General features: G+C 38.0%; 2 protein-coding genes across 5 annotated transcripts in view; one reads left to right on the forward strand and one right to left on the reverse strand.

Moving 5' to 3' along the window:
• LOC124153798 (clarin-3) overlaps positions 1 to 19373 on the forward strand; it is a 31202-nt gene extending 11829 nt beyond the window's left edge. Inside the window, exons 2-4 of the mRNA XM_046527163.1 lie at positions 16680 to 16868; positions 18927 to 19062; positions 19143 to 19373. Of these exons, the coding sequence (XP_046383119.1) occupies positions 16680 to 16868; positions 18927 to 19062; positions 19143 to 19278 (461 nt within the window). The 3' untranslated portion in view covers positions 19279 to 19373. The remainder of the gene's footprint in view (positions 1 to 16679; positions 16869 to 18926; positions 19063 to 19142) is intronic.
• Positions 1 to 20685, reverse strand: part of LOC124153796 (DDB1- and CUL4-associated factor 10) — an 83414-nt gene that overhangs the window by 56323 nt on the left and 6406 nt on the right. The window lies entirely within an intron of this gene.

The raw sequence follows: 20685 nt of genomic DNA on the forward strand, positions 1-20685 counted from the left end.
ATCCTCTTTCTTTGCCTTTCTCAAGTTTCCTTGGCAGTTTTCGAACTCTTTTGTAGTAATAATTTGGAGATTTTGTGGCTGAACTAAGATAATTTTTATGGTATTAATATTATTTTATGTTTAATAAGACGAATACGGGCTAGACTTACATGAAAATAGACCAAAATGGCTATACATTGAAATTAAAAGGTTGTCGCGCCAGAAATGGTTGAATTTATTCAAAATAGTTGTAATGTGATTTTGGCGTAAAATTGCTTGTTTTCATGGTAATGATAACATCATTGGCTCTTTCGTAAACCACTTAGTAAGTCACCCGCATCAGGCAAGTCAGTCACCTTTGCACTGCGAAGCGGGATTTTTTAGTCTGATGGTTGACGGTTATTTGACGTGTTTACGCATAAAATTTGCCCGAAACCAGAAAAGTAATGGGAAACGGAAAACATTACACTGATTAGCAATTATTGAACTTCATCGCATAATAGACTTCATATCACATTAATTCGCAAAATATCGCGATTTTTCCGAAACTCTAGGTACGGATTATTTCGTCGGTTAATACACTCTCCAAAGTAGGTTTGAAATTCGCATCATTTTCCGCAGACTTTTCCGCCATGTTCATTAATTCTTTCCCTATGGTTTACTCTTTCCCTTGCCGCCCAAATTGCGGTATAAATTCTCATGTATTAGTGGGATGGTGATAGTGGGCATGTTCTCACGAAAATACCGATGCTTCATACGAAGAACATAAAACTCAATACTTTCTCATTTTGATTCGATTTTCATTTTGGGGTGCTAAAAATAATTCACAGGTTGTAAAGAGTTTTTTTCGCTGGTGACTTTTTGCGGACACGTGCACTCACGGTAAGTATGTTAATAATGAGCGTACCAAAAAAAGTTGAATACTCACCCGTAGAAAACACAACACTGCTGACCTCTGGTGCGATTCGTTTGAAGGGAGATAGTTAATGTTCTATATGTGGTACCCTAACGTCCAAGGCTAATAATAGAGTGGTTTCCTATTATTTTTTTATTGCCTAAATCGAAAGATTATTACTCCTGGAGTACGTATTTCACGCTTTTAGATTTTTAAATGACGATATCTATTTTTCGCGATTAAATGAAAAGTGAACATTTTCTAGCGCGCGAAAACGCGACGCGTAAGTATGAATGCCGGGAAATCTCTCCGTGTGACGTATTTCTGGTTCCCGCTGCCGCCCTGTGAGGTGACCTTGAGGCGATTTGAGCGCTGACACGACGCAGGCTGCTAGCGGGTAGCTGAGTACCCTGCTGGCTGGTAGCGCTTGGCTTAAATAAGGATTATTAATACCTTATCAAATGAAGAAAACTTTCCGACCTTAGCCAGTTTTAATAGGTGATTATTAAGACATGTTTCCCTGAGCTCTGCGCCTCATGCATGCATTGGTAACCTCAGACGACGTATAACTCCTATCTTCTCGTATAGAAACTAGGTCCCTGTGACGTCACGTGGAGTGGCATCGCATGGGCGCCAATCTGGCCCTTTTCAAATGAGGATAAAAATGGACCATTGCCATTCGTCTAAACCGGTATTTCTAAAACGAAATAATTTGTATATTATGATACAGTAATGGTGGGTAACGAATCGCAATCAATGACTTTCGTTTTCTTTGATGAAGGAAACTACCCTATTCCACGGAGTGTGTTATAAGAGAAATATTTTTTGTTTCTAGGGACGTGTGGAACAACTTGAATTATTTGCATCGAGTGAAGAATTACCAAGTGAATAGCTTTGAAAAAGGAGGAATTTATGAAAAGATCAGAGGTCATTGGAGGATCGTTATATTACCGCGTAATAATAAGGCTAGCTAGGAGTTGGGAGGAAAGGCGGAAAATAAGGGTCGATGAGAAAGGCTCGTACCTATCAAATTTTGGGGACGGAGGAGAATTGGGAAAGTGAGATGGATGGATAGTGAAAGGAACGGAGAAATTCTATATATGGTGGACGAGAAGAGGTAACTGGTTAAAGGATAGGAAAGGGGGGCAGAGGATTTGGATGAGTCGTGCATTGAGGAGAGCGGACGGTTAAATCGTGACAGAGTGAAGGATGCTCGGTAACCGAGGCTGACAATAGGACTTATGGATGAATGAGGAATAACCGGCCCTATTCCCAACTTAAGTAGAGGATTAAATGGTGACGAGCGTGATGCGTCCGCTCCCAGCGGGCTTCCCCCGCTCTTTTCAATGCAGATCCACAGAGGGATAGACGCGTTTCTAATTTTAAAATGTAGAAAAAAAAGGCAGGGTCTTATGTACAAATTTAATTGGAATGTTCATGTACAAATTGAGGTCAGAGGACCTCTTTAAACACAACATTGGAAGTAATTACACTATCCTCTGTTAAACGCACATGATGACTCATACTTACATATCAGCAGGAGACTTGAATGTGGTATCAGCCGCATTTTGATAAAAGTTATTTAAAGAATGTGAGATATTGTTGCAAATGAACAAATGTATCAGTTTGTGCGCCGTTAACGTCAGGAATATTTACCTTTTTTTGTTTTTTTGTTGTTTTTTTAATTATTTAAAAACCAATTTTAGGAAACAATAGCACAATTTAGGAAGTAAGATATGCCGTCGCATGTTCTCTGATAAATTCTGTGCATTTTGGTACCTCATTTGTAGAGTTTGGTTGCGTATAAGTTGAGAAAAAGGTATCTATACAGTAGGAATAATAAAGAAGATAGAGGAACAAGCTGGAGTGGTCAGTGAATTCTCATTGCAGCATTACCTTAACCAGTCGAAAATCTTCAGAAAAAAATCCGCTTTTAGTGTGGAATAGTCCCGAATTTTCTTGATCTCTGTTGTTCAATTTTTCTAAGGGAATGCAAAAAAAATATTCCCATGATGAAGTGCAGATTACTTGACGAAGGCTTTTCAAGATTTTCATTTTATGGAATTGAATTTAAATATGCTCAATACTATTCTAATGATAAATATCTTTTCTATATTAAATTTCTAACAGTGATTCCATCATATTCACCTCATATTACATCATACTCATGCGTTGTCAGTCCTCAGAAATTCAAATGATAAAGGCGTGACATCGTTGAAGTTCGACGTATTGAAATTATAGGTAATTGCAATTTCTATTTTCTACAATTATTTTCAACCTAATCATTGAAATAATCGTGGAAAAGTCCAACTATCTTTCTTTCAGTATTTTTTTCTCGTGGGCAAATGACTATTTTTAAAATTCTTAAGCGATGAGAACAGGGCGATATTTTTGCGGTTGTGAAACCTGTTCAACCGCAGAAATTGTCATCCCGGAGTTTGCACTTTCTTTTTGCGTCGCCTACGTTGAGAGAGCTCTGTTCACCATTCTGCCCGGAGGGACACTGAAGTGGGCGAGAGTACCCGGGCACTTGTAAGCGGCGAAACACTTCCTCGTAACGTCACCGCCGTTTGCAGTCATTAGTCTTACAATAGGGTAGTTTCCATCACCAAAGAAAACGAAAGGCATTGATTGCGATTCGTTACCCACAATTAGTATAATCATAATGTACAAGTTATTTGGTTTTATAAATCCCACTTTAGACAAATTTTTACGGCCAATTTTAACCTCATTTGAAAAAGGCCAGATTGGCGGCCATGCGACGCCAATCCGCGTGACGTCACAGCGACCTAGAAGCTATAGGTACGAGTGTTACATCGTCTGAGATTACCAATGCATGCATGTGGCACAGAGCTCAGAGAAACATCTCTTAATAATCACCTAATAAAATTGCCTGTGGTCGGAAAGTTTCCTTCGTTTCATAGGGTATTAATAATCCTTATTTAAGCCAAGGGCTACCTGCTAGCACGGTACTCTGCTACCTGCTAGCAGCCAGAATCGTAGCGGCATTCATAGCCTCGCACCAAGGTGGCCTCACACGGCGGCAGCCGGAACCAGAATGACGTCACACGGGCTTTTCCCAGCATTCATACTTAGCCGTCGCCTTTTTCGCGCGCTTGAAAATTTTCACTTTTCATTTAATCGCAAAAATAGATATCGTTACTTAAAAATCTAAAAGCGTGAAATACGTACTACTCCAGGAGTAATAATCTTTCGATTAAGGCAATAAAAAGATAGGAAAACCTATTGGTTGGCTATAGCCTTCCGCTCCGTTATCTTTAAAGCTTTTAACCGTATTATTTTTTCCTAGTTCCTTATTTTTAACGCACTCTGCGATATGTCTGGTTAATTAACTAAGACCGATTTTATGAAAAAGGGAGATAGCAATTTCTCACAAAGTTAGATTTGTAAAAATTATTTTATTTATTTGTGAATATTAATGAAAATTATTTTTACTATAATTATTAATTAGATTAATTCGTGGAAATATTTCCATCCCTCTGACTCAATGAATCAGGATTACATTTCACCACATCTCGCCTACCTCAGTTACTTTAGGTCTAAAGACCCACAACAATGTTGATTTTTATAGTCTATCCCTTTCAGGGTTTCATTAGGGGTTAGATGGAAGATGGGACTTTCTAGTCCCAATCTCGCTCAATAAAGACGTATTATTATTATTATTATTAAGGAGGCTGGAAAGCCTGGCGATTTATTTAACAAAATTTGGATTTAAATGTATAGTCTATCATATTTATGTTTTCCTCGCCCTCGATTAAAAATTCCGATTGTTATTTTTACAAAAATTTAATTTTTATTAATCTTATACTACATTCCGTTAAAGCACGCGTCATATTAGTGACTCAGAATGCAGTTCAGCTTTTCGACATATATCAATGTTATAAATCCCTAATCGAATGAATAGTGAATTCATAAATTTATATTCCTCTAAATAGAATTCAACTCAAGTAGTTCCGTAGGCGCATCCTATCGATATGGACCAGATATTCTGACTCAAGGTTTGAAATGCACCAAATGAATCCCTCTCCTCATGAAAAGTTTTCATCCCAACAATTTGTACGAAGCGAAAATCAAGCGAACGCATCTTTCCCGGTCGATCAATTGTATTTCTTTCATTTTCTCATGGGATATTACTATTTAATAAATAAAACGCAGTCTCCTCTATTTAGTGGTTGTTTCCAAACAAATCCAACTGGAAACAGCTACTTTAGTAATAATTAGGTACTCAGTGAAAGTTTTTATTTCCTCCATGAAATTTTCAGAGTACGTGTAGTTTCCCCTTTTCAACATTTGCCTGTGCCCCAGGTATAATCTTTTTAACACATTAGAAGAAACTGGAGAAAATGTTCAAATAAGAGATAAAGACAAATATTAGCAACGGTCAACCCCAAATGTATCAAGACGATATCATACATCTACATAATACCCTGCGAGCCACCTCTAGGGTGTTTGGCAGGGGGTGATCAATCACCAGCATGCAATTGGACTCCCACATGCACACCACACGGTCCAAAAAACGTCACGTATACTAACAAATTATACTACATATAGCTTAAGTTATAAGCAAATAATATATCCGAAGAGATGCTAAACTCTACCCCCCCCCCCCCCCCATCATTCGCGAGCGCGTGATAATAGGCTTCTCCGCGCTTTGGCCATGTCGGTACAGAATTCGTGGCCGATCTCTCCTTGCATTTCAGCCTTCCTTCACAGCGAGCTAGCACTTGCTCTTGGCTGACTCATCCTTTTTATCCCTCAGTCCGCCGCCCCAGCATCACCCGCTACGGTCACAGCCCCGGTGGAGGGACCAGTTCACGGCGAGCAGGAAAAATGAGCCTGCCAGTCTCCCCACGCACCGTGCGCGAAAACGTAGGCGTTGCAAAAACGAAAGTGCCTTTGTAACACCTTGCATGCGACTCGCATTTCCATCCGCGCATGTGGGAGAGACATCGAATTTCGCTGGCTCAGGCATCTGCTTCACGAGTTCCGACTATCTCATTGAAAGAGATTCGTCTGGTTTCCACCTGCCGCACGACAAACGGATTATTAATCAAGGGTCTTCGCAATAGAACTACGGTGATTTGCCGGGCGGTGAAAACCTTAGCGACTACGTAGACGGCGCTCCGCCAAAATTTTCGGAAATCATTGGCGCACTTCTTATCTAAGACCCAATGACCTGGCTTTCCTTTATCTCATGATTGCTTACCGAAAACCATGACTAGATTTTCATCTGTATGAACTTTCGGATTTTCTTTAGGAAATCTCTGAATAAAGAAACTATTTTCTCTCGAAAGTCATTCCGAACTGTTATTGCGTATTTTGCTTAGGTGGGATCCCACAACTACTATTGATCTAATTTGGAAGGTGAAGAATCTTAAGTAGGATTCAGGTGCTGTTACGTGCATTGCCTTTAATGCGAGACTCGAGAATAGATTAGTCTCTTAATTAAACAAATTGTGTTTGACCGTACAAAAATGCAACGATTCATTTTCAATGATTAATAATAATTGTCACTCTTGAATGTCATTTTTCTTTTTCTGCAGTCTTAAGCCATTTTTGATAGTGAATTTATGGTTTAAAAAGTCTGAGTACGCGCTATTTCTGCTTGAAAATGTGCATAAAGTTTTCTTCGGTCTATTAGGGGATCAATTTTTTTCATGAGTCAGACTACGTCCCCGAATATGTTCTTGAATCCTACGCGTTATAAATCGGTCGGAGTATCAAAATAAATGCTGCTCCAATAAATTTTAAAACCTCTCATTATTTATTTCTTGAATGGCATCAATTTCTATTATCGTGTGGAAGTGTAAGGTATATATCGTATTAGAAAGCTTTTATTGAAATTTTTATACGATGGTCTTTCATGAAAGCTTTTATAAAGTCTGAATGCGTAACTGCCCTTATTAAAATTAATATCACGATCAGAATGATTGTAAGGTTATTCAGGAATACGTTTCACTTTTCGGATTCAACTCAAGACTTACTCAGTGTACTTGATAATCTTCTGATGTTGACTGCCCCAATTATTGAGCCCCGCCCTCAGGGCACGTATTCCATTCGGAATAGAAAATCATCAATAAGTAATTGGTGTAATTATGACTAGTAATCTAAAGAGAGAGAGACGTACAAATTATGTAGCTATGCCTCACATCTAAGCTTATTTCTATTGGTACGATCGAGGTTAAGAAGACGACCTGTCCGTTACGTTGTAAGGAACTTTCGCAGTTTGAAGACCAGTCTATCATAGCCTCAAGAATTTACAAATCTCAAGTCTACAGTTAGATGCGCACCGACTAGGACCGTATAAAAGATTGTTTCATAAATAAACCGTCCATAAAACACAATTTTATTGCAATAACGAATAAAAAGCATAACTGGAAAGCTTAAGTGTGTTAGTAGTTGTATACTCGACCGTGTTTTGCACGCTTTCTTCAAAATTTTCCTTCAATATGGAAAATAATTAAACTACGAGTAAAACATAATAACCAGCTACTGTGTAATGAAGAGCATACTTCTTCAACTCCAAATTAATCAATGCATTAAATCTAACTCATGATATAGCGTCTATTCACCTAATTAAAAAAATGGAATATTTAGGCTTACTGGTGGTCCCAGTTGGCCGCAACGACAGATTACCTTTATTCCCAGAGGTTTCACTGCCCTTCTTAGCAGTTAACTTGCACTGAGGCCGGAAACACATTAAAATAATGATTTCATAATTTATTTCAGACTCGAACGAGAAATTTTTCCTCAGGCTACGCAATAACTACATATCAGCAGCCGCTTTTGTAAAATGAGCTCCACACTGAACTTCCTTTAGCGAGGAAATGGCCAGAAGATCCGTTACGATCCGAAGCCAAGAGTGATTCCAGCGTTGTAAGATTAATTTTACAGGAAATATTTTCGTACATTAGTGTATAATCAAGGTGCTTCAAGCTATTACCCTTTGATTGATCACCGGATATCGCCCAAACACGGCGTGTGTTATTCAGTTTCGAGGCAGTGAAAAAATCAAAAAATAGCTAACCGTCCACGACGGGCATTTTCTCTTTGATTCAAGCATCTGTAATTTAGTTTTTGCTATTCCCTCTCTCGCCCGATTTCGCAACGCCTGGGGGTTCGGTTAGTGGAGCGTTTCAAGCATTCTAAATCCAAAGTGGTTTCTTTTCAATCGAAAAAAAGACTACTTAACATTGCTTGATCAACAAGGTCACCTTATAGTAAACAGAAGATATCAAGCACTGCAGCTCAAACTGAAATTAATGCAATACTTTGATTTAATGTCTGTTTTTTTTCCCAACGAACAATGGCAGAGAAGATTTCTCGTGTCTTGCACCGCGTAAGGTCTTCCATATCTCCTTCCGACGTTTAGATGTGCAACTCGCCCATCATCCTCAGGGATTCAGGAATCCAGTCCAATAATTGGATTCCTGAATCGTCTCATCGAAACGCCGGGAGGAGACATGGAGGACATTACCCGGTGTGATACCCAAGAAATCTTCATTGCCAATGCAATATTTAGGTTATTTGGTTTGTTCTGGTAAAGATTTTGATTACGGCAGATACGGAGGTAGTTGATTACAAAGTGATTAACTTGTTCATATAATTTTATCTCCTTAGGTGAGTACCCGTTAATGCCATCCTTGTTTTTAACGAGATGACAGAAGTTCATTTCTACCACGTTTTCTGAAGTTCACTGATAGTTTTTACTTACATTTAAGTCCCACATCTTGTGCGGCTTTGAAATGTTCTCTAGTCGGTTTACGGTCGATTGTTTCATTTTTGACAGAGTGAATGAAGTTGAGAAATGAAAAAAAATACTTACTGCTTTTAATGTAAAAAGAATTCTTAAAATTTCTCTCATATTTACTTGAATATCCCCCTTGCGAAGGAGCGTGTTTGTTATAATAATTGTTCACCCATAATGCCTAGGCTAGGCAACTCATTGGCCCCAGCTTTCAGGACGCAAATTAACCTTACAAGGGATGTATCTATCTCGCTAATATCAAAATATCCCACCGTAAAAAAGAGCTTGGACGATTTTTGTCTATTGGTATATTACATGTTTCTAAGTAATAAATTTTGCGCACTATCCAAGGAGTTTGAAAGTGCTGATAATTTTACAGTGCTTTCATCTAGCAATTGTTTTCTTCTATGAACGCTTATGCGACTTTTACATTTTGTTCTCCCTTCATTATCCATCCTACATTATGAGTTTCCCGATCTCTAATTTACAATTTTTTCTAGCCTTCCTCGTTCAATTTTCTATCATAGACATTGTATTTTTCGGTGCCATTTCTCCGATACAACCATATTTTTTTCATATTGAAAATAAACCTGCTTAACTAAAATCAGGTGCTCACGCATTCATCAGATGCTACATATGGAGTATGTTTCTCTATGGAAGTGAGGCTTGGACGTTGACAGCAGCAGAGAAGTCAAGAGTTGAAGCATTCGAAATGTGGTGCTACCGAAGAATGATGAAGATAAAATGGATTGACCGTGTGAGTAACGAGAAAGTGCTAAGAAGAGTGGGAGAAAAGAGAAGCCTCCTAAAAACATTAAGCAGAAGAAGGGACAAATTAGTTGGCCACATTTTGAGGCACGATGGTCTGATGAAGACAATCGTTGGAGGACAAGTGGAAGGGAAAAAGGGCAATGGACGGCCCCGAATGAGTTATATAGGACAAGTTATAAAGGATGTAAAAGAGAAGAAATATGTAGGTATGAAAAGATTAGCGGATAGGAGAGAGAAATGGAGAGCTGCGTCAAACCAATCTTAGGATTGTTGACTAATGATGATGATGAACTAAAATCTCCGAGATTCTCTTTGGCTTTCATGTACATCTTTTTTTGTATATTTGGAGGTATTTCCTTCTACCGCAGGTTAATTTTTTTGTTTTTCCTCAATCTCTAAGCTGCCTCTATTAAATACTTCAATCGGGAAAATGCGACGACATAACTTTACAGCTTCTATCAGTTTTCTTTCTCATGTTGCTACTATGCATTTACTAAGGGTATTGCCCAGAAGAATGATAGGCGATTGGGAGTTTTTTTCTTTATATAACCTGTTCCTCATTCGTGTATCTTAATTGCTGCTTCCATAATTTATTGCTGAGGTGTGATCTTTATGGGTTCCTCTCAAATCACCAGATACCTCCAGGTATTAAAAGTATCAGGATTCTTTCTCATTTCTTGTTTCTAGAACCTATCGCCATCGTTACTTCAGAATATCTGGCTGATTTAGGGCCCTGAATTTATTTATTATGCCACTTGCCATTACTTTTCAGGGTGAAACTTATTATTTAGATGATTCTTCACTGAGGCATTTATTTGTATCTGAATGGCTTATCTTTTGATGCTCGAAGAAACTAGGGTGTCATTTGCTTAATAATGCAATCATTAAAATAACTTTCGCTGGCTATACCACAGGTTATTTACATACGTGTGTACCTTCTCTTACGATTGCAGTATTTAAATTATTTGACATCGTATCAAAATCGTTAAAGTTACAAGAAACGAGCTGTGTACTGATAAAAGTATCGAAAAAGAGATCGCTCAGAGGGAAATAAAAATTTTGAGACTTAACTTGCAATCAAAGCGGTGAATCATGCACATTTCAGGTTCAATAATATCCATTAAAAATCCAAACAACGAATCAATCACTATTTTAAGCCTGCAGCTTTGTCGCGGTACACTTAAGTCCATTCTTAAGTCCACATAAACGCCTCAATGTGCTTAAAAACAGTACCACTAATATCAACGAGAATGAATGTAATTTATCATTTGTGGGATCTTTTCTTTTTTTAATTTTTCTTGGTTTCGCCTAAAACAATAGTGAATAATCGTTCATGTCAAGCATTTGAGGTTGAGATAATTTCTTCCCTTTTTAATCCTATGGTAATCGCTATCAGGGGCGGATCCAGGATTTCTTTCTGGGGGGGGGGGGTATAAGCAAGGGCGTATCCAGGATTTTGTTCTGGGAGGGCACAAGGTTACCTCGTTATACAAAACGAAAGCAATGATAATGGGACCGTATTACAAATCTTGCATATTTTTTAAGGGTCTGGGGGGGGGCACGTGCCCTATGATCGCTATAATAACTTTTTCGTGTATGACATCTGACTTATTTCTATTCTATTTAGTTAATGACGATACATATGATAAGTACAGAGGAAGGAATAAAAATTGGAAAAAATAAAAATGATGTGGGATAAATTACAACGTTTCTATTAGTGCGACAAAGTGATTTTACGGTTTCCGATAATTGACTAACGGTGAAGTTAGTAAATAATCAGAAACGACTTAGGCATTTAGATGAACAACCAAAGAATTGGGCGATTATCTGAAGAAAAGGACCAGATAGTTACAGAAAAACGTAACGTAGATTTCTGAATGACGACAACTTAAAATTATGGAGAACACCATCGCGTATTTTCCATGGGCAGATTTCTTCTTTGTCTTTCAATGATTCACAATCATGCTGTTCGATGCTCCTTGACATTCATAATATTCGTGATGAGATTTCTCCCGCGCAATTAATCGTCGGTCGCCTGGTCACGGAAGTGCCAAAAAATTCCTCATAAGGTCAACGACAGAGAGAACGGAGCTTCAGAAATATGATTCAAACAAAGGGTTGAGTTACCTTCGCGTGTGGAAGAGTGTGGGATTTTCAAAACCGGAACTGCCAGTGGAGAAAGTGCGTTCGCTGCAAGATGTAACGAGGCCTCAAAATGGGGCTCTCGTTAAGACATGACGAGAGTTACTCTCCTCGTTTGATCGTAACCCGAAGCCAACTACCCTTTTTTATGAAAGATTTCGGCAAGGCTTTAATAGAGTTCAGTCGTGATAGCAGTTCATGGCAAAAAAGGGAATGTAAGAGACTCGGGCATTTTATGAGGATGTTTACTCTCAAGGCTACATTTGCGGAGGAAAGTTAAACGGACGTCAATCGTGCTGGTAAATCGTGATGAAATGACTGGTTGGTTCTCCTTCGATTGGAGCCTACGTAGGGGCAAGAGGAGCATGGCAGTTCTTAAGGCCGTTTTACGCAGGTTTCTAAATTAATTTCTAAAATTTGCATTAATTTCTAAAATGGCGTGGAATTGCGCGAATGCATGAACGAAATTAGAACATGGGCTATTTTGCCGTCTCGCGTCCACGCATTCTCGCATGTGTTCTAGCAATTCACCGCTTTACACGACGCAATTTTGGATGCGCCTTCGCACGTATGTCAGATTGCGCAATTCCGTGTACCGTTTAAAACGGCCTTTACTGTTAGTAAATCGCCCGTCGAAAAATTATATCCAGTTGACGTCACGGAGCAGTCGGCATGCGCAATGCCTTAAATAATTTAGGATAGTGCCTTATTCTGGAGTATCTCATGAATGATTTTACTAACTTTGAAGTTAGCATCATCAGGGACGCCTATTGTGAGGATGTTTGGCGCAAGTTGCGCCACAAAAAGAATATTGGGGAGGGATTAAAAAAATTGGGAGATTTTTAAAATTTTAACCATATACTTTGTTATACCTTAGATTAATCTAGCCGTATGACCCGAAAACAATCTTTTCATGAGGCTGATATTTTTTCTTTGTGAACGACTAAATAGCAACGAGATTTATCTTATACCGATTATCAATTTTAATTAGATATACAGTTACCATTATATTTAATTAGATGTACAGATACAGTTTCCATTTTTTGAAAAAACATTGCAAACAAAAATAAAGCCGTGACAATTTTTTTGTGAAAATAATATTTGCTGCGGATAGTATTTAAATTGGTGCGAAACAAGTTGTTTCCGCAAAATTTATTATCTCTTCAGGTCGTGTCTGCTCTCTTCAAGCCATTATGTTTTAGCCTAATTGCCATAAATATTTACTATCGTTAAATAAATTTTTATTCGTACATTCCATAGCAATTCATCTAAATTCCAATAATTACGTTAGCACGGCAGTTGGCTCTTTTAAATATGTTCCATAATATAAAACACGCTGAAGGGAGTAATCTAAGAAAATGAATTTGCAAGTATGCACATGCTCGAGGATGATTTCGACTCGGATGAAATTTAATGATTATTGTTCCTCTTCTCGTGTCCGCCTCAATCAGTTACCTCCTGTTTCTATTTCAATTTTATCGCGGGTATTGGGGCAGACTTGCCAAGCAATCATTTGCGAGAAATGGAACTGGGTCAAGAACGCGTAGCCTTAGGTCACACCTTGCGAAATTTATTTAACTGGATCCTCCGGAGACCCAGTTGGCAGGTGGGATATTTTTCTCTAATTCCCTCGTGAAACTAAAATCATTCTCGACCAGCTGGATCAAACACACTGAATATCTGACTTAATTTTTCATTCATGACTGCAAATTTTCCGCGCTGAATTGAATGATTATTTAATTTAGACAATCATTCACTGCAGCTTTATCGGGGTGCTAATCGGTTTTTCTTTCCAATATTTCCATAGATTAGAAAATTAATAGATGATAAATACTTTTTCCAAACTGTTATTTATTTTTACAGTGAAAATTTACAAGGTTAGGCATGAAATTATTCGACTTGCTCCGAGGGATTGTTATTTTCCACAGTTTTTACGGGCCTATGGATGCTGGTTGAAATACCAGCGAAACCGTCGTCATTGAATCGGTTCCAACGAGGCGAAAAGCCATAAAATGTTGAAAAATCACTGGCATATGTTTCTTGCATAACTAAAGATAATAGAGTTTCATAACACAAAATCAAAACATTTTAAAACTAATAGCTATGATAAAATTCCCAGCACACTCCTATTGAGGCGGCTTGCGGGCTATATGTATATGATGAAGCATGCAGATGAAACCTCTTGACCCCCTGAAATTCTGGCCGCGCCTTACCCTCGCTCCCTTACCTTCGCTCCTGGATCGAAAAACGCAATAACGTCTTCCAGAGTGACAATGAGGATAAATTTTACACCACACTACAGGACGGACAGAAGAGATCAAATATGAAAAATACTTCAGTGAAACGGTGAATATACGAATTTGTTTCTTCCAAGGATAATGAAGGACTATGGACTATAATGAAAAGCAGGTCAATTGCAAAAAACGCACAACATAATTTCTCTAACTTATTTGCGACTGGTGTACCACCCTATATACAATCACAATGTGAGGTGACTTGCGGATGCAGATGAATGAAGATAATTAAATTTTCCAATGTGTAAGCTCGCGATGAAAGGAAAAGACCTTGAAGCTGTCGCTTTCAATGGAGTAAAACTTCTCTCCCGAACTGGGACTGTTAGGTCAATTTCATCTTCTTGCCGTGGATGGCTTCGTGGCTCGTTGTACGTGTTGGAGGAATTGCCAAGGTGCACGTATTTGGCGTCGGCTCAGATTCCTCCTCTCCTTATCTGACGACCGCATCAGTATGCTGGAGGTGAACTTCATCGTCACTTCGTTCACATGGAACTCCGGGATTGAAACTGGGAAAGAATTGAGAAGGTCGTTTCGCGACACTAAGTACCCGAGTGTAAATTTCATGAAAATATCGAAATTTTCTTTGCTATTTGTGCCTCATCGACAGACGCCACCAAAAACAGGCTTTCTTTGCTGCTTTATGGAAATTGTCTTTGATAATTCGCGTTTTCATTCAGGTTCTTGTAGAGACGCTTTTCTTAGCGTATGGAAAAATTATGTTAAATGATAGAATATACATGTCGATTTAATTTTTTTAAACATATGATGTTAATCACACCATATGAATAATAATGAAAACTTAACTTAGGCTCGTCACCGTATTATTTTTGGAGTTATCATCAAATAAATGTATTAAATGAAGGAAAATTTCGTTAAATACGTTACTTAGCGGTTGCCTCAAGTATCTGGCAAAAGGGTGAGCTTAAAAATATTAGGCTTGAATTTCTCACGTTCTCTTTGTCCTTAATTTGCTTGTAAACCTCGTTGAATGTCGTCTAAGGAAACAAAAAATATTTAATAGCATGGCCGAAAAGAATTCATTTTCATACGCATAGTTGCGAACCTAACTCCTCGCCAGACTGCTTGCTCCTTGCCAGATTTGAACCACGATGATGGATTTTTCGCAGAAAATTATGGGTTAACACGTATGTGCACACTCAGTATATCATAAAAAGCTGTTGGCCCCCTATGCCTTTCTTCGAAGACGATAACAGTCATGCGGGTCTTGAAGACAGACTAATGCAAAAAATAGATCATAGGGAGTCTCGAGGGCAGGAGGGAGGGGGTATTTGGCGGTCTAGGGGTACTCCGCAGGGTTTTGGGTACAAGGTCTCCCCTCCCAATAAAATTCCCCTGAAGTATACCCCCTGCAAATGAACCTCACCGAAAATTTTCTGTATGCGTCTTTGCTAATGAGGACCATTAGCCGCGGTTTGAGTCATAACCAGAGATTGTGCCGCAGGGATTTTTCCCCCTGCGGCGCTGACTTTCATATAGGTACGCGAAAATTGAAAAGACCAAGGAAAGCATTGGCAATCACATGAGGTCAGTATTCGTAACGTATTACAGTAACGGCTCAAGGAAAAAAACTCGAGAAACGAATTCCGCTCGCGTCAGAAAGATAAGTGGTCACTGTAACTCATGCATTAAGTAAAATGTTTGCTTGGATGTGCTTACCATCGTCGTGTTCCGTTCTCTGTGCCCGTTTTCTTCGCTCAACTGGAGCGGACGAAGGCGGGAATTTGAGCGGTTTGAAGACCAACGTATTTTACTGTATGCACATCTCGTTGTCCACCTCCGGACCGAGCTCAAAGTGAATAATTCGTAAGGGCATATTTCGTAACGCAGTTCCCTCGAATTAAATAACTTAAAACCGAAGAACGTCATTTTTCGCTATACCCTTGAAATGGATATTTGTATAAGCGTGCGTCATCGGATTTAGAAAAAAATAGGAAATTCTTTCATTATTGCCTGTTTAAAATTTGTACACATATTTCCTTTACCCTCTTCATATCGCAGAATTAGGAAACAAATTTTAATCATTTTTGTAAGGATTTCTATGACTTCCCCTATCCTATAATATATATAGTAATAAAAACTTTCATTGGAGAGCCACCAACTTTTCCATTTTTCCAGACACTTATAATAATGTCGTCTTTATTGAAAGAGAAATTAGGACTATATAGTCCTTTCTCACAATTTACTTGTTTCACAATTGCATACATCCATGCAGTGGCGCAGCGAGGGGGGTTTTGGGGGATAAACCCCCCCCCCAGAGCTCAGAGAAATTTTAAATTTTAACCCATTTTACTTATCTGGATCAGTATTACTTATAGAATAAAGATAGGACTTATCACATATCCCTCAGAAACCTGTAAAACTCGCCATTTTGAACCATTATTCTTCAAATTTTTCTGGAGAAGGGCCCCCGCAACTCCTGCTAACCCTGATAGGTATACAATACCCCCACACCCGTAAGTATTAGTTGCGCCTAAAACCCCCCCTAGCCTTAATTCCTAGCTGCGCCCCTGCATCCACGCCCTGGATGGTGGTAAATCCACCATGATGGGATTCGTACTCGCGACCTTCAGGTTGGCATACGGTGATATTACCCTGGTGCCACCGATGCCAGCACGAGAGACCGGGACCATCCCTTATCTCCCCTCCCCCTCAATCCACCACTGAAGTGTTTCTCTCGCCTATCAAGTTTTCGAGCGGTACTAGGTTGCACTGCTCGAGATATGCCTAATGCTTGGTAAACCTATTTTATTTATGAAATCAAAACTTTTACCATTTAACTTTGTTTATTTTTTCATTTTTCTCTTTCCAGTCATGGAAATACTGAAAGCAGAGCCAGAGTTCCTAATTTGGGGTTTATGGGTGGCAACCATTGCATGCTTATGCCTTGCTGAGATATTTGCAATAGTATCTGCCGCATTTGCTGTGATCAATACTGCTATCACTCCAGTCTCAACCATTGCAGGAATAATTGGACTCTATGTATGGAATACTCTTACAGGTAAACTATTCTCATCGACTGCATACCTTATTTTCAAACAGGGGCGGATTAAGGAGGGGTACAACACATTTCATCAATTTCTGTGGTGCCTCGGTGGTATCCCATATTTCTCAGCAAATAATAAGTATGACGTCTGATATATGTAGTGGTGGCTTTTAGATATTCATCATTTATCTTTAAACATTGTTTGTCAAGCTGGTGAAAAAGAAACTTGCATTGGAGAGCAACCATCTTGTTTATTTTTTGAGAAATTACAGGGATACCACCACGCCCTCCCCTTACTCTGCCATTAAAGGCTGCATGGAGTGGGGGATTATGGGACATGCATTGATAATGTAAGGGGTTTAGAGGGGGAGGGGGTCAAGCTGATTCTCACCCAATCTCATGTGGGGAAAGGGGGTCCTGGCAAGTATCAAATAATTTTTTTTCTGCAAAAACGGAGTAAAACTGTGAGAAAACTGGTTGGATTGAGCAAAAAGTATTTCTCTATTAAAATACAGCTGAGGACCTCAAACTATAGATACTATATATACTATACTAGAAACCAGAAATCCGGAACATTTGAAAATTCCTCTGTGTAGTGTTTTGACTTGCCATCTCGTGGCACCATTCTCCTAGCCTTGTTTTGGGACGAGTAGGAAGGTAGCACATGCTATGAACATACCCTTACAACCTAGGCAGGGACATGTAGGGATCTCAAATATCGAGCACTAGAGCCTGAACGTATTTATATATTAATTGATTAACAAATTATAGAAGCGTTTGCACAGATTTACTGTCCGACTAAGGATGGTATTGATAGATATCGCAACATCTCAAACAAAAATTTCAGGAGTAGTAGAGTCTATCATGCAACAACATTCGGAAAGATATGTTTTTCAGTTAGTCTCATAATTTTGGTGGTAGAAAGCAAGTAGAGGTCAGATAGGTGTGCTCCATACTTCAGTGGAAAGTGGTTGCCATCAACTAAAGTCGGCTTGAAATACTTTTTTCTGTAAATTATCAAGCAATAGGCTTGATCACCATTTTTTTTTATTTTTGATTGTGATAGAGTTTAAAAAATCACAGGACCTCTAGTTTCCCATTTTTCAGTCGGTTTCATACTTCTTGAGCTATTTGCTGTGAACAATCAACAGCCTCAACCCATTTATCAATAAGGTCATCACATTTCAGCTACTCCCTGGTCTAGTTCATGGGATTAATGTGGTTTTTTATTGTTTACACCCATGAATGGTTACTTTCTTCAATGAGGATCTGTCCCTAAACAAATTAATAAGCCGAAACTCAAATGATATCCCTAGCTCTAGATAAGTGCGTGACTACATTAGCATTTTTATTTCAAATTTAAGAGAGAAAGTATGAATGAGAAAGATTTTTTCCATTGTAACTTACGATTACCTTACATCAACCATATCCTTTTCATCAAATTTGATTTTGGGATTGAGTGAATAATGTACCACATTTTACTGTTGGTAATGAATATTGACCATTGGTTCCTTTTGTGTAGGTTTTTCAAGCATAATTTTGCATGTAATATCACAATAAGTATTTTTAAGATACATTTTTTGCCACAATCACACAAGTTGTCCTTCTGGTAAGTTAACTTTTTACACATGAAAATTTCCAGTACTCGTTATCCATGATTTCTTTAAGGGTAAAAATTATAACCAATGAATAAGTTGTTCTAAGTAATAGAAGATATTACACCACTGAAAGTCTATTCTTCTACTCTCGTTCCAGTTGTGTTAAAAACCTATCATGGATAACTATTCAATAAGCTGTTAATAAATAATATCATCCATAAATAGCACATGTCCCAGTGCACATGAAACTCTGTAATAGTTTTGCACTTACTAATACCCTGTGCTTATGAATTTATATGAACTAATTACTGTTACTCATTAGAGAGACTTTCCCTTCATTTAAGGTGAAGTTGACTCCAGAAACCTTTTAAAGAGTCCTTTAAAATTTGTCACTTTTTGATAATCGGAAACCAGCAGCCCAAAAAAAGGTTCATATTTAAATTTATTTGCCTAAGAAACCCCATGTCATTTTCAGTGATGTTCAACTTGGCTGCTGTCATCACCTGGGCAGTACAATTCCATAAAAAGCTCAAAGACAATGTGATGACGCAAGAGGACTTGGAAATACACTGGAGTTCCAAAGATATGGCCCATGTTGGATATTCATTTTGGTAAATATTTCACTTTAGTTACTTAGGTAACTTTATTTCTATATAGAATCTTCTAATGTTTATTTTTCTCTAAATATTAGGTTTGTTGTGGGTGCAGTGATAGTGAGCATTCTCAATATTGTCGTAATATATTTTGGGACTAATAAGCCAAGAGAGAAGAAAAATGTTAATCCAGTTATGGAAGAGAAAGGAAATGGTGCCATCATGTTGTACTGAGTGCAGTTTCATTTTTGCTTGTGATTTTGTGTGCGGTGACTTAAAACTATGTATAGTTAATTTTAACATGTAATAAAATGAGTAATTGTGTAAAATGTCTGTAATTTTTAATTTATGGTCCTTTAAAGAAGTTTCTACTTGGTTAAATAGCAAAATTATGTACTACACAAGAGTTTTTTTTAAATTCAATTTCAAATTACTTTACAAGCACAAAAGACCATGCGTAAAATATGAACTACACTCTGGATATATCATTACACATGTATTAAGAGTTCAAAAACTAGAAATGTTGTTGTAATTCAAAGGCTCTTTTGAATCCATGAATTTAACATTCCATCAAATTTATGGTCACAAATTAAACCCATTTACACTCTTATATTAAGTGGAGATAGGAGAAGGATGTGGAGAAGGAATCATTGCATTCCAAACATAAACAAATCAATTGACTGCATATTTTCCCCATAGCAATTAATATCCCAAGGATAGTATAAGCAGCAAAAAAATGTAGGAAGTAATTGGTGAACAGACATGCATGTTTTTTTTATTTTTCTCATTCTTACGAAGAGGAATGTTTTCAAAATATGTACACACATAAAGTCATCAGTCTACATGAGGAAATGAACTTAATTCATACGATACTATGATCTTCGTTTTGCTGCTCTCACCAGCAGGTACATTTTCATACTTTGTGTGGTTAACACATCTCTTGGTCTGACGTACCAATGACACTATTCGTTCCTTATGCCTCTTACTCTGGAGAAGGAATATATTTTCTTTTAGTTCCATGCAATAGTGGTTTTCGATGAAGTCTTAGAATGTTTTAAACACAGGGATTCCATTTCTAGCTTTATTGAATGAATACTGATCTGGGTCATTCCTATAACGATGACAGGGAGATGAACCAAAACAATTCGGAGCAAAAGAAACCTCTGTACTAGAAACAGAAATGAAAAGATGGTATCCAGCTCTTTTGCTCTAAAACCCAAAGAGTCCCAGCCAATCTTATCTTTCGCCATTGGTACATACATTTAAAAAAGTAAAAAAATGACTTCACAATATCCCTTGATATTATTTGTGAGCATATATGTAATGCGAATATAAATCCCTTAGCTACAGATGATTGTACAAGATGTATGGAAATGTTTTAAATCATGAATTCAACCTCATTGATAAACATAACTTGATGACGTGGAAAGTTCTCAGTTATTTATGTGGATTTTGGTGGATGGGTGAAGGCTTAGAATGGAGCTTTTAAACCTAGAAGCCATGTGTTGCTCAAATTTTGTCCAATGGCCCTGTTAATGAAGGCATTTTTCCTTAACACTACCCCCTTTCAGATTACATGTGTTCTATAGTCTATCCCTTGATATGACCTACACGCAGGCAATTTCTATGATATGCCTTGTT

The sequence above is a fragment of the Ischnura elegans genome, chromosome 2 (genome assembly GCF_921293095.1).
Source record: "Ischnura elegans chromosome 2, ioIscEleg1.1, whole genome shotgun sequence".
Taxonomy (NCBI): Eukaryota; Metazoa; Arthropoda; class Insecta; order Odonata; family Coenagrionidae; genus Ischnura; species Ischnura elegans.